Below are 13,624 nucleotides of genomic sequence, written 5' to 3'. Positions count from 1 at the left end.
GATTGATAGAGCAGAGATGACATCAGTAAAAGGGTTGTGTTGATCGGTCATGCAATTATTGATATGAATAAGAGATTGACGTTGCAAATATATTTGTTTTGAAGACACCTTCGTCAATAAATATTGACTTGAATGAGCGTGAGGAGAGATGCAAGGTTCATCCTCGTCTGTAGAGAAGACTCATTATATCAAAGTTTAGATGGAAGGGACCAGATGGGAAGTCAATCCCTTATTCTCAATTTGAGGAGAAGCCTTTTGCATTAGATATTTTTGAAGATTATTTGGCCACGACCTATTACGCCCTATGTCAAATATTAGGTCTTGATGCCAATTGACATAATGTGTATGGGAGCAGAAGTTCAAGATCCCATGAAAAATACAGAATTTGATTATGCAAGATACTTGGACAACAAACTCCATGAGAGTTTTGTTAAGGTAAAACTAAAAGCTAAAGCAAGCAAATTTGATTTCAAGTGGTACTCATAGTTTTCCAAATGTTCTTGTGGAAACAAAAAGGACTGTGGGATGATAAGCTACAACTCAAGATAACGGACCATCAAGGACAGACTTTGCCAGTCAATTATTGGACATACTTGTGAGATACAACTTGTCCCAATTCTGATTTCAACATTTTTGAGGAGCACTTTGAGTAAAAGGTAATAAGCTATTGTGGAATTCCACAAGAAAGAGTGCCAATAGAGGTGATTGACTTTCTCAGAACAGCAGCCACTGAGAATTGTATTTCTAGAAGTCATATGGTAGCTCAATAGGGCTGATTGTATCCATTTCAAGAAGCATAGGAGATCTTCTTTGTTTTGTACACAGTGCAAGTTTGCTGACTTCACTGCTGCCAATATGGATGGGACTTGATAGAGTCTGTGTGAGATCATATAGAATAAGAAATGAAAAAGGCAAGGTTTTGTGACGACCCCAAAATTAGATTTCACCCATAAAATAATGTATGAAGATGATGATGTGATCAGTGACGAAGATTATCAGAGAAGAAATGGTACATGGTTGTAAAAGCAGAAGAGATAAGGAGGGAAAGTGATCATAATTTCTCTGGTTTCTTCCATAATGAAACTGATTTTCTTGTGAAGACTGAGAAATTGATTGCTAGGGTAGAGGCCCTGTAGAAGAGGGAAATAGTACAGAAAGGAAAACCCCAAACCTCTGAAGAGCCTGTAACCAAGAAATTGAAATTGCCAGAGCAACCACTGAAGGAGAATGGAATAAAGACAATTGATGTGTAAGAAACTCGAGGAGCTGAACAGAAAAAGCCAAAACAAGTGGTTCCAAATCTTGTTAATTGTCCACCTTCACCTCTCCTTTCTCCAGCAGGTCAGACACCGGAAATAGTCCCTGTGATGGCACAGAGCATGGCATCGAAGAATTTGAAGATTGCAGATGACCCATCTAGTGATATTAGGACACTTGATTGAAGGGAATTCATTACTGATGATGAATTAGTAAAGTATGAGGAGTTCAAGGATTTTGTTGTCACAAGAAGAGAAGAATATCAGAAAAGAGTGGCAAAGGAAATTGGAAAAGAAAAAGTCGTCAAAGGATATGGTAACAAACAATATAATCACTGTTTTATTAAGTCATAGCTTGGTTAAGATGAATTTGAAAAATGATTAAGATTAAGGTTAAGTAACCAATTTGCTACTAAAATTCAAGCAAGAGAAAAATGTTGATCAGTTGAAACCAATTAACGAGAGATAGGTCAATGGCCAAAGTTTTTAATGACTGGGTAGATACAGTGATGGCTAGTGGGGTTAGCTATATTAATAAGTTCACTGAGGTCAAGACACGGGCAAACAAAGTAATGATTGAATTGGAGTCTGAACTAAATGCATGGGAGGCTGAAAAAGTGAAGTGGAATGAATACATCATCCAGATCACCGAAGTCCAGACCTATGGCATTAATAAGTTCTTAACAGATATACCCAATGCAGCCATTGATACTGATTTCCTATTTGTTGCGAGATCTAACCTGGAGTGGAGGAACATAGTTATGGAACAAGGGCTAGATGAAACTTCTGAACTCTTAAGGGAGATGGAATGTCTTAAGAAAATTTTAGATAATGACATCAAGCCTCACAAGGGAAAACAAGAAGTGCTAGCATCCTTCCAGGACAAGATGGAAATAATGAAAGAGATCAGGGAATTGACAGTCAAGGACTTCACCACCATTGCCCGCGCAGATTCTATGATGATCATATGCAGAGACCACTTGGAGGCTCACAAGAAGAAGATGGACCATGTTCACAGAATTAAGAACATGTGGAAACTAAGGTCAGAGCACATTGGAGTCCCGCAGCAAAAGGAGCTAATCGAGTTTGCAATCGTGTACAAGAGGTCCAAGGAAGCGAGTGGTGGACTTCGAGAGAATCAGACCAACAAGCTGATCCTGTTGCCCCAACAGGAAACTAGATAGGATTAGAGCCTAATAGCCAATAGTTTGGCTCCTGTTTTAGTTAGTTGTTGCAAGAACTTTGTTAATTTTGGTTAGTTTCTCAACTCAGCTAGGAGTTAGTTTTAAAACTGAATCGGGAAGCCCTACGTGGCTATATAATGTTGCTTTTATGATTACAAGAGGGTCAGCTCTCTTGATACTGAAAACTTTTGTTTTGATTATCATATTTTGGATCTATGATACTTTTATATAGAAGATGCAATAGATATATGAGATCTTAAGGTATTATATATATGAATTTTGGATGCTAAATGTTGTGGTTCATTAAAGCATATTGTTCATTGTCTTGTGGGAATGAATGTTATGTGAAGCCAGTTTATCTTTTGCATTTCTGTATTGTCACTGTATCTGAAACGACAGAGTAGCCTTCATTTATATTTCCCCGTCTTAAACTCTTTCATCTTAGTAATCAGTCACGTGGCTAATTATTATTGTAAAATTTGAATTAATCTTCAGCTTGCACATTCTTTTCATCATTATGAATTGAATGCTTTGCCTTATAGTTTCAGGTTAAAAGTATCTTCAGTAATCATTCTTTTAAAATAAAGATTTAATTGAGAAATCTTTTAAGTCAGGAAGCTGCACCTGTTGAATGGAGAGAGTTTGCTATTAGAGAAACTCATTTGTTAGTGTTTGTAGTATTCCTTAAAATTGGGAAGAGTCAAGAATCGGTTAAGATCTTTAAAGGGAAAAACTGTTCACTAACACACGCCACCAGAGTTAAGGTATGCATTAAGTGCTATCAGGCTGCTTTAGGAGGTGGCAGCATTCACACTAAAATTGGAAGTTTAGTCAGAGAAAAAATTGAAGACAATTGATCAGATAGAGTGCAAGGTTTTTCCAAGTATCAAAGACAAACAAGGAAATCCTAAGACAATAAAACAATGGAAGTCCGAACCAGTTGTTAGATGAACTTCCTACCTTCGAAATGATTTGTGAGAATTGCCAAAAGAATTCTAGTGGTTGGAGTATCCATGGCCTCGTGATGCAACATTTGCATAATGGGAAGCATGTTGAAGATGAAGAGTGATTTTTGCATCCCAAGTCAAATACATAATTGTGGTCAGCATCAAGGCGCCAATGTTTCTTCCAAACCAACATTTTGCTCCGGAAGTTTTGAATCCATAAAAAGAGGAATCGTCTGGAAATTGGAAATGGAGCTGATTTCTCTCATTCTCTCTGTCTTTCTATTTGTTCTAATTTCTGGCATCCTAGAATTTAGGAAAATTTGCAATCATTCTGTCAAATCAAGAATTGACACCTGTACCATTGGCTTGAAGCTTGTTTTATTCCCTTGTTCTATGAAAGGGAATTCAGAGCCCTTGTACCTTCCTCTTGCTTCTTGAAATTCTGGTATTTAGGAGAATATAGGGCAGTGTTCGTATTAGGTGTTGATAGCAGAAAGACATAAAGATTATTTCGCAATTGTGAAGTATCCTTTCAAATCAGATAAAGAAAATGGTGTTTGGTGTAACTGTCTCCTGTTTTAAAGTGTTTCATCCTTCTTAAATATTGGAGCAAGTCTTCATTATTTCATCTTTGTAACTTTGTTGCAGTGTATGTCTTGATTTCTGCTCAATTCTAAAGGAATAGTTACATATGCTTTAAACTAGATATAGGGGGTTGAATATAATCAGAAAGGATCTAATAGAAGAGTTGCATTATAAACATTGATGGAAGATTTAGTGTAAGACATTATATCTATTAGCCCAGCGATTTGAAATTATGTGTTGCAGTTGTAAATGCTTATGCTTTGATCTGACTTTATTGCCTTAATAAGGCACTGGTCTATAGGATTTTAGGATTAGGGTTGTAAAGCAATCTTTTAAATCAAAAAATCAATAAGGCTTTTAATATTCAATTTGTTTTTGATTAGGATTTAATATTCTCTAGTCTTACAAGAATCAAATCCAAAGAACCTAGCCTAAATGAACTACATCACAAGTCTTGGGTTTCATTTGAGAGAATATATATGCTAAAAGAACAATATGAAGTTACAAAGGATAAGTTAATAGGATATTGTCTTAGGATCACCTTCCTTTCTTTATAGAGCCAAAAGTGCATAAGGTATTAACCTTAGGGCTGAACCTTTTCACTGGCAACTAGCTTAATAATCCTTAAGCATAAGAATGGCTAGTCTTTAGAGGTTTTTAAGAAACTCAGTTGAAAACACCAACACACCCAACGTTTGAAAAGCTGTAATAGAGCTTGTTAAAAGGCCTCTAATAGAAAACAATAAAATGAAACCTACTAAAATATCTTCCTTTGCCCTCACGTAGAAAGATTGGGATGAATAATGAAATAATGAGTAAAAGAAAATGTATACATGCTCTTATGGGGATGAAAGAAATGTTTTTAGAGGTTGTGGTTTTCCTCAAACAGCTACCTGAACTGTATCTGAGTTGCAATCTTGTCACTTTTTATTATGGTTAATATTTGGTTATGCTATGCTAAGTATGCTTGATTGTGTGATTCAGCAGTCTTTGCCCTTTTTGTGTTTTATTAAATTATTTGCCACCACTATGGGGTGGCATGTAACTTGTAAAAGGCCTGTGTATTTTAAATTTTCGACTGTTGTGTATTTTAAATTTTCGACTGTTGTCGCCCTTTCTAGATTGTACGTGGTTTTGATAATTCAACCATTTTGTGTTTCATAAACTTTGGCATGATATGGTAAGAAATGTGATAACCCATTATGCTGTCACTTTTGGTTTTAATGAACTTTAACTATTTTAGTTCTTTCCTAGCCAGTCACATGCCTGAGGAAATCACCAGTTTTTATGTTTTGCTAAATTTGACATTAGAATGCAATATCACAACCTGAAAAAGGTAGTCCTGACTTTTCCTTAGTTTAAATTCCGGTGCCTCTTTGGTGAGTCACACGACCCACCAAGAAACCATCGTTTTTACACATTTTTGAACTTCTGCCAATCTAGAAGTGAGTCACACAGCTTAATACTATAGCACCACCTCTTGTGTCTTAATTAAAAAATTGAAATAACTTTTGCATCCAACCTCCTAGTTGTCTCACTGATGCATTGGAAAACATCTGCCACTGGCTACATGATGACAATGATCGGAGCTCAAAAGCGTGACCATGAACATGATCAACTACATGACAAACAAATAGTGTTTCATACGAATACTTACTCTATGCGGAAAAATCTGTATAGATACAACAGGTATAATCCATAATGGATGAGCTGACTAAGTTTTTTGGGAGCTAAGGGAATTTTGTCAAAGAACAGAATAAAAGCCTTGAAAGAAGAAAAGTTGGAAGCCCAAACTATAACAAAATACATTAAATCACATCCTTCAGATGTTTTAGAGATAAAAAGAAAAAGAGGCAGAGGACTGCTGCAGGAAGCCTGTAACTTACATTGATCTAATAGCTCCAACAAAGAGAACTACCTCTTTATGATGCACTGGCATTTGATAGTATAAACCTTAGCTTAACCAAATGTCAGGGCTCATTTCCAAACTTGAGTTTTCTCAAACACATTTCTTTAGGGTCTACTGATAGTTTTTTCATTTTGGAATGACTTTGTTTCTGTACGTGCTCTCATTTTCCTTTTGTTCAGTTACCTATGATGAAGGATTGACTCCTCGCAGTTCAAATGGAGAAATATTGATATTATCTGCAGCATAGTTCTAATTATTTAATAAAAATAAATTAAAAACTTAAATATGTGAGTGTAACTGGTTACCCAATACAACATCGAGATATGAAAATGGTGTAAGGAATAATTCCAATGATAATGGTAATATGTATACAAAACTATTTTCAATGGATTCCAAGTATTTTAATTGTCACACTGTAACAACGGACACACAACAATAGTGCGCATAGTGAGATCTTTGGCAGATCATGTGAATAAACTGCAGGTTATGTAATTGGTCATACATTATTATGTTAGTTCTTTTGATCTTTTTTTTCGAATTTAACTAAACAGGAAAACATAAAAGGAACACAAAAAAAGTTACTGGAACATAACAGAAATCTTTATCATGACCAAATCATTGAAAGAAAAAAGTGTACTCCTATACAAAATAGGTTATTCACTTCACCTTGTACATAATCTGTTTATTAATGAAGCAAAAAAATATGATTGACGATCATAGTAGCCAATTACTGGTGAACAGTTGAAACCCCTGACCTATAAATCACACAACTATTTGTTCAATAGACACTTATGTATTTGTTGTACATCATCCTCTTTACATTCCTCAAAATTTTAATGAAATATATATTTTAGTTATATGTTCTCTCTGTACCATGTAACTCCAACTACAAAAAAGTAAAAACCAATAGAAATCAATGAAAGTCTTTATGAAGCCATTAATTTTATTTGAAGCCTTCATGCTTGCCAAAACCAATTATAAACTTGCAGAAGAAAAGAATCAAATTGAAATCATACCTCCAAATCACTTTCAGAAAGTGAGATAACCCCAGTAGCTTTCCAACGCTGCAATCTAGTTATGTCTGTAGCCTTGTCAAAATTGGATTTTCTTGTTGACTTTGCTTCCAATCCCTTTCTAGACACTGTTTGCGGAGAATCTTTCTTGATAGGACCTCCCTATTGGCACAAGAGAGTTATACATAAGACAACAAACCTTGCATTGTATAACATGAACATTCTTAACAACTCCATGATTCTCACAAGAGAAGAAATAGTATGTTTTAGTTTTGTATGACTATTCAATACAATGAGGAGAATACATAAAAATACTGTCTAAATTTTGTGTACACGTTAAATGCTCAGTTACTGGATTCTTCTATTTAGGCCCGGATCCTAGTAATGGTACAGTTTTGGTACTGGTTCTTCCAGGGTACTAGATGGTTTCTCCTAGGCATCCAAGAAGTACCACAGGGCTGTAGATCCGTTCATGTATGTATCATAGTTACAGCGCCCTAGGGGATGGCGGAACGAGGGCACAAGTTTCCGGGGCAAGGGATGGAGGGGCCTTAAAGTTGGGGATGGCGGGGGGACGGTGGCAAGGGATTGCAGGGGGGTTTGTATATACAATTCATATGGTACTTAAAATGCTAGTTATGAAAAGATGTATTGCAATATAAGATATAAAGATGCAAATGAGTAAATACTTAAACATTGCATTGAATTGGAACATCAAACATTGAACATAAACAGTTAAACCAGAAAAGAGTCAACACCAGAGGGTGGCGGAATCTGGTGGTGCCACTAAGGACCGAGGGATGGAGTCCCCAAGTCCTTGATGCTTCCCCGTCTCCGAGACGTGAGGCAAAAAGGTGGGGGGCATCTCCATGTTACTATGGTATGAAGTTCTGATTTGTTCATCAGCATGCTCTTTTTATCAGCTTTCAATAGTTTCTTGCAACAGCTTGGTAATATTATTCAAGCCTAATTTGGTCTACGTAATGCCCTTAGTTTATGACAGTAGTGAACAGCAATCTACTTCATTTTATTTTATGGTCAGAGATTGATTTTTTTTGTAGATCTGAGTACATTACTGTTGATAGATTTGTTAAAACCAGCCCATAGTTATGTTTTTTGATCATGTTCAGATTGATGTCAACTTGTAATGCATAAAATCTTAAACTATATCAGTAATATAATTTATTTATTTTAAATTTTATTGGCTATTATGGATTTGTGAGTATCACTATTTTTATGTTTATAACTTCGATGTTTGAACATACATACATGCATGCATATACGGACGAACCCGAACCCACAAGGGAGGAAAACATTATCGTGCCCATATACCCGAACCCCATATACGTACCCAAACCGGAACCCAAATCAGAATCTTAGATTAAATGTTTTAAGTGATGAAAGAGATCAAACTTTATCCAATATTAAACTAGTCAAATGTTCTTTGAAATGCAAAAAGCCTTGTTCTAAACACAAACCAAAATAATCAGATATTTTAGGTTTTTTTAAGTTGCCTCTTTATAGGTGTTAGAGCTCAAGAATGTTAAAATGTTGAGCTTTATGCAAAACCAACATCTAGTACTAGAGCTTTCCAATAAAAATTAACAAGCCTATGTTAAATGCTAAAATGTTTATGAAAAATGAGACACCTTATGATAACATGGTGCAATTCCAAGAACATTGTGTAAGTGTAGAATAAAAATGAAATCAGTTGTGGAATATTTAAACATGTATATTAATGTTATCTCCTTAATGACCAATATCCAATAAGGATTCATCTCTTTGATTACATTAATTCCATGCATGTTAAAATCTCCAATAACTTAACAATAGTAGAATTGGAAACAAAATCAAGAGGTGCATAAACAATCAACTCTAAAATATTTAAGATTATAAGCGTAATGATGAAAATCGCATAGGCATGCCCTTTTCCCTTATGTTTTGGTCCCACTTCAAAAGAATGTCATGCTCTGATACCACTTGACACAGTGCAAGGTAGGAGAATCCCCAAAGAAGATGTCCTAGCCCCTAGCAAATAACCACACAACGGAAGAATAACAATAACACAAAGATTTAGATCCAAAACAATGCCAATTCTCATAATAGAATCATAAGATTTTCATTCAACATGCCCAGCTGTAAGGCCTTCCGGGCTATGGCCAAATACATCAGCAATTACAACAACAATTCTGCAAGACTTCGCAAGATCCAACAATTTAGCTAGCCCAGACCCACAATCTGGTAGAGAACTCCAAGAAGAATCTAAACTTGTGCTCGCAAGCCACCAAGCAGCCTTCTTGTTGTCCAAGCCCACACTTATCTACTAGCTCTGCTAAACTTCGCTCCTCTCAGTTGCTCCATGCTGAACTGAATCCACTAATGTCTCAAGACAAGACAAGACCCCCTACTTATACTAAACCAAGCCACAAGTCGGCCTAACATAAAAGACATTAAATACACCCTCAAGCCACAAGTCCTAGCAACAAACATTAAATACATGAAAAAACTAAATACTTAGGACAAGTCCCAAGGTTACAATGCATAACTAACTCATATGACAACATAAGAGTACATGCCCTTAGGCATAGGCCCACATACCATCCATCGATCCAAATCCAAGAGCACATACGCGAACTCCCTCAGATCGAAGCTTGTGAAGACAATCTCCAATGTCTACCAGTAAATCAGGAACATGCTACCAACAGCCACCAAAACGGCTATAACTTCAAGTCGATTACTCTAATCTTCACACACACATAGGACAAGGTTCTCTAATATGTCTCGAACATATCCCCAACAGCACAAACCATTAGTCCACCATTCTAAGCTCGAAACCCCTACATACAGGATTGTGGACTACCCTGGGATGCTCCTGCATCAAAAACCATAATTGTTTGTATAGCTGCAATAACATCATTCTCATGATCTTCTTTGATGGAGCAAGGAAATTCCCAATCAATCAGAAGGTTAATTTGATTTATGCAAATGTTTTAAGTATATTGGCATCTCTAGGAACATGGGGTTTTTTGATATCACCAAGATCACAAAAGTTGTCCACAATCAGTTGCATTACCTCTGAAGGATTTGAGCAATACAAATCCACAAAACCCAAAGAACACCTGCATGCAAGAACCTGTCACTGATAAGAAACGACAAAGGAGAGGCAAGGGTTTTGCTCTAAAAATATGGAAAATTATATTATCAGACTAAAAAGATCAGAGATATTTACAAAAGATCAATCCTTATAGAAAGAGATCAAAAAATCTAAAAGAGAAACCCTAAGAGGTAAAGGTAATTTAATAAATTAAATTAAATTAACCTTTTACTCTAACACCCCCCTTAGATGAGCAACAATGCAGAAAGCAAAATTTGGGTCGCAGCAACAAGGCCTAATGAGGTACCCAATCATAACTAAATCTCTATGAAACAGAGAAATAGAGAAAACCTAGTGGGAAAAACCCTACTCCAAAAAGAGATAGAAAAGAATGCACAAATGAAATATCTCAAGGGACTCTCTCAAGACTATAAGTACAATGAAACCCTGAGACTCCACTGACCCCCCCCCCAAAAATGGAAAAACTCTTGTGTCAATGAACATACCAATGTAGCTCCAATCTGAAAGAAACAAACGCAGTGGACAAGGAGGGTGAAACCCCTGAATGTAAGGAGAAGCTAGAAGTCCTAGCTGATGCTCAAAAGAGAATGCATGAGAATCCTGAAATGGAATCTCCAATGGAGGTGGGATAATAGGTGTGTTGAATATGTCATCTGAGAGAAGATGTGTGTCCTCTGATATATCCTCAACAACTGCAGTAGGTGGCTCAATGACTGGAGTTGCAATTGTTGGGAATGCTGAAGAGTAATCTTGTGCAATGGATGGAATTTGAACAGGAGGTGGAGGTGTAGAAGTCACAAAACTGGTCTTAAGAACAACACATAAGTTCAAGTGACTTGACTTCACCTCAATAGGATCTCGCGAAGGAGAGTAAGTCACCGATAGTGGAGATGGTGGACCAAAATGAGAGAAATAGTATAGGTGGGAAGAATGATCAACAGTCCTTGTAGCAATAATATTGTTTGTCTCACTATCTCTAATATGCACTGAATCTTATGCAAACTCAATTGTCTTCCCTGTCCCAATATGTGTAATCTGATAGATTAAGAGAAGGTTAGAGGACAAAGATGGAACACAAAGTACATCATGAAATGCACCATCATCAATGCCAATAGAAACTTTCCCACATACAGTCATAACAGTGTTGTTCCCCATCAAAATGCGTGGAGTAAGAGAACCCTCAAAAGAAAAGAACAAATCCTAAGCAGATGCCATATGGTGTGAAGCACCTGAATCCAATAACCATCTAGAAGAATGTGGAGTATTAGTTGTACATAGTGAATGGCCCTTTCCTATGTCTTTACCATCTGACTGAAATGATGATGATAAAGAAGATCGGTGAGAAGTAGAATCAATGTTGCTCTTCTGAAGGAGAGTTGTCAAATCTGAAACCTGTTTGGCATAGCCATCTAACTTCTTCTCATAGCAACATGACTCATCATAATTGGGCTTATTACAATAAGCGCACTTCAGTCTTTTTGGCTTTGGTTTATCTACCTTAGGAGAAGGTGGCACTAATGTGATGTGAGGGCTCGAATCAATCTAAGACTCTATAGGATGTGACTTATGTTTCTTCTCCTTTGTCCCAGAAGATGGCCGAGTTACCAATGCATAAGTCTATGAGCCTGTGAGAGAATCCAACTGAAAGAGATTAGCTTGCTCTCAAGTCAAACGATCACAGAAAACCTCAAAGGATGGCATAGTAAATCCAGTACCCAAGGCATCCTTGGTGTAGAAGCAAAAATTTGAAAGTTTCCACGAAGCTTAGAAAGAATCAGGTAAATGCACTCAGTGCCAATCTTGGTTTTCCCACAACCTTGCAATAAAGATCTTTGTTGTTTGAACTTCAACAAGAAGTCCTCAATGGAAGGAAAAGAATATGATACAAGCGAGGTAAGCTTTGCCTTAATCTAAAGTACCCTGAACTCATTCACTGTACCAAACAAGTCATCAAGCTTGGTCGACATAGCTAGAGGGGTATTGCACCCATTAAGATGAAACTGTAGATTGTCGGATACCTGTAAAGCAATCAACCCCATTGCCTCATCCATCTTGTTCTTGTGTTGCATGACTTCAAAAGGCCTCTGTAAAATTGGATGCACTGTGTCTAAACAAGACCACAACCCTTTTGACTGGAGAAGTTGTGTCGTCAGGGAATTCCACCTGTGTGATAGTCTAAGTTACTAGATTCTCTCCAACAACCCTCAAACTCTGGTTCAATTCTGTCCAAAGTCTGGTCCTTGTCAAATTCTCACCAAATTCTCCTAGAGAGCCACAAATTCGCTGCAAATTTTGTTAGAGGAATCTGGGCAGAATTCAGAGTGAATTTTGAAGAATTTGCTGCCCAGCAGCCGAACTCAAGCTGAATTTGGTCTCAAAACAAATTGTTTTTACTTTTTGCAAGTATTTTTTGCCTAATTTGGTTTATTTGATCCTCCCAACCCTAAAAGTGACCACTAAAAAGGCCAAAATTATGGTTTATATGTCATTTATGCATTTGTGAGTGAAAATTAAAACTTGCTTATAGAGGAAATCCAAATTGACAATTGGTGAAGTCCAAATTAGAGATTATGGAGGAATTTCTTTTAAAAACTATGATATATTATTTGAATCCAGAGCTTCAAATCTGAGCCTCAACTTTTGATCTAGTTTAGTTAGGAATCCTCTAACCAATATTAAAAAAATCAGATAAATGCACTTATCTTTTGATGATTCCTTTCATTCTCAAACTGTCCCTTGATATTGAAATATGTCCCAAGCATGTGAGCATGCGACCAAGCAAGTGTATGATGTTGTATGTATGATTAAATGATGCAATTAGTATCCTATTAAATTGAAACATAGATATGGTGGTGTATTTTCCTATGTTGCTTTACTATTAGCAAAGTGGTTTATGGACTTACTTGTACTTGATACACACACGCGTGCACATTTTTTTTTTTAAAAGATATGTTTTGGTATAGACGAACCCAAAACGAATCCAAACCCAACCCAAAAAATATTTGGAAGAATTTTAAACCCGCACCGGTACCAGAATCCGAACCGGCAACTTAGGTGATAGTTATGAGGGGTCAGAAGTTCTAGACAAGAGGTCTCGGCCAATGTTTTAGAATGTGTTGGATTGTTTTTTGAAAATGTTTTGGTTTACTGATGTAAATAACAGAAACAATAATACAAAACACCCCTCACAATGCATAAACCGAACCCCAACTGCAAGAAGGAATGCGTAAACAAGAATAGAACAAAAAAGCTTCACTTTGAGAATCACATAAACCTTTGAGAAATACTAATGAAAATAACAGAGAATCTAGAGAGTGCTCAAGAAGAGCTTTCTAGTGCTTCTTTTGGATCGAAAACGGAGCTAAAACAAGCAAGTTATACCCCCTAGAAGATAGAAGGCATCATCTGACTTTGAGCGAAAAAATAGGCACTAAATTGGAAAAAAAAATTTTAAAAGTACCTTCACAATCATCTTCGTCTCTGAATCAGCTTTCAAGCACTTCTTTCGAATCCAAAAAACACCTCTGTATGCTCAAGTTATAGCAAAAAGATTGCCAGGGCCTCCAGAAGGCTTAATTTTAAATATAAATAAATTTTATTTTTTTTTAATTAAAA

General features: G+C 36.4%; 1 protein-coding gene across 3 annotated transcripts in view; it reads right to left on the bottom strand.

Moving 5' to 3' along the window:
• Positions 1-13,624, bottom strand: part of LOC149549386 (LRR/ubiquitin-like domain protein) — a 170,057-nt gene that overhangs the window by 98,930 nt on the left and 57,503 nt on the right. For all 3 annotated transcript variants that reach the window (XM_089792786.1, XM_089792789.1, XM_089792788.1), the window contains exon 3: positions 6,898-7,056. In XM_089792786.1, coding sequence (XP_089648912.1) covers positions 6,898-7,056 — 159 coding nt within the window. The remainder of the gene's footprint in view (positions 1-6,897; positions 7,057-13,624) is intronic.

The sequence above is a fragment of the Cupressus sempervirens genome, chromosome 7 (genome assembly GCF_028749045.1).
Source record: "Cupressus sempervirens isolate cs-2001-9-10 chromosome 7, ASM2874904v1, whole genome shotgun sequence".
NCBI classification, from domain to species: domain Eukaryota; kingdom Viridiplantae; phylum Streptophyta; class Pinopsida; order Cupressales; family Cupressaceae; genus Cupressus; species Cupressus sempervirens.
This window is presented reverse-complemented; position numbering and strand designations above follow the sequence as displayed.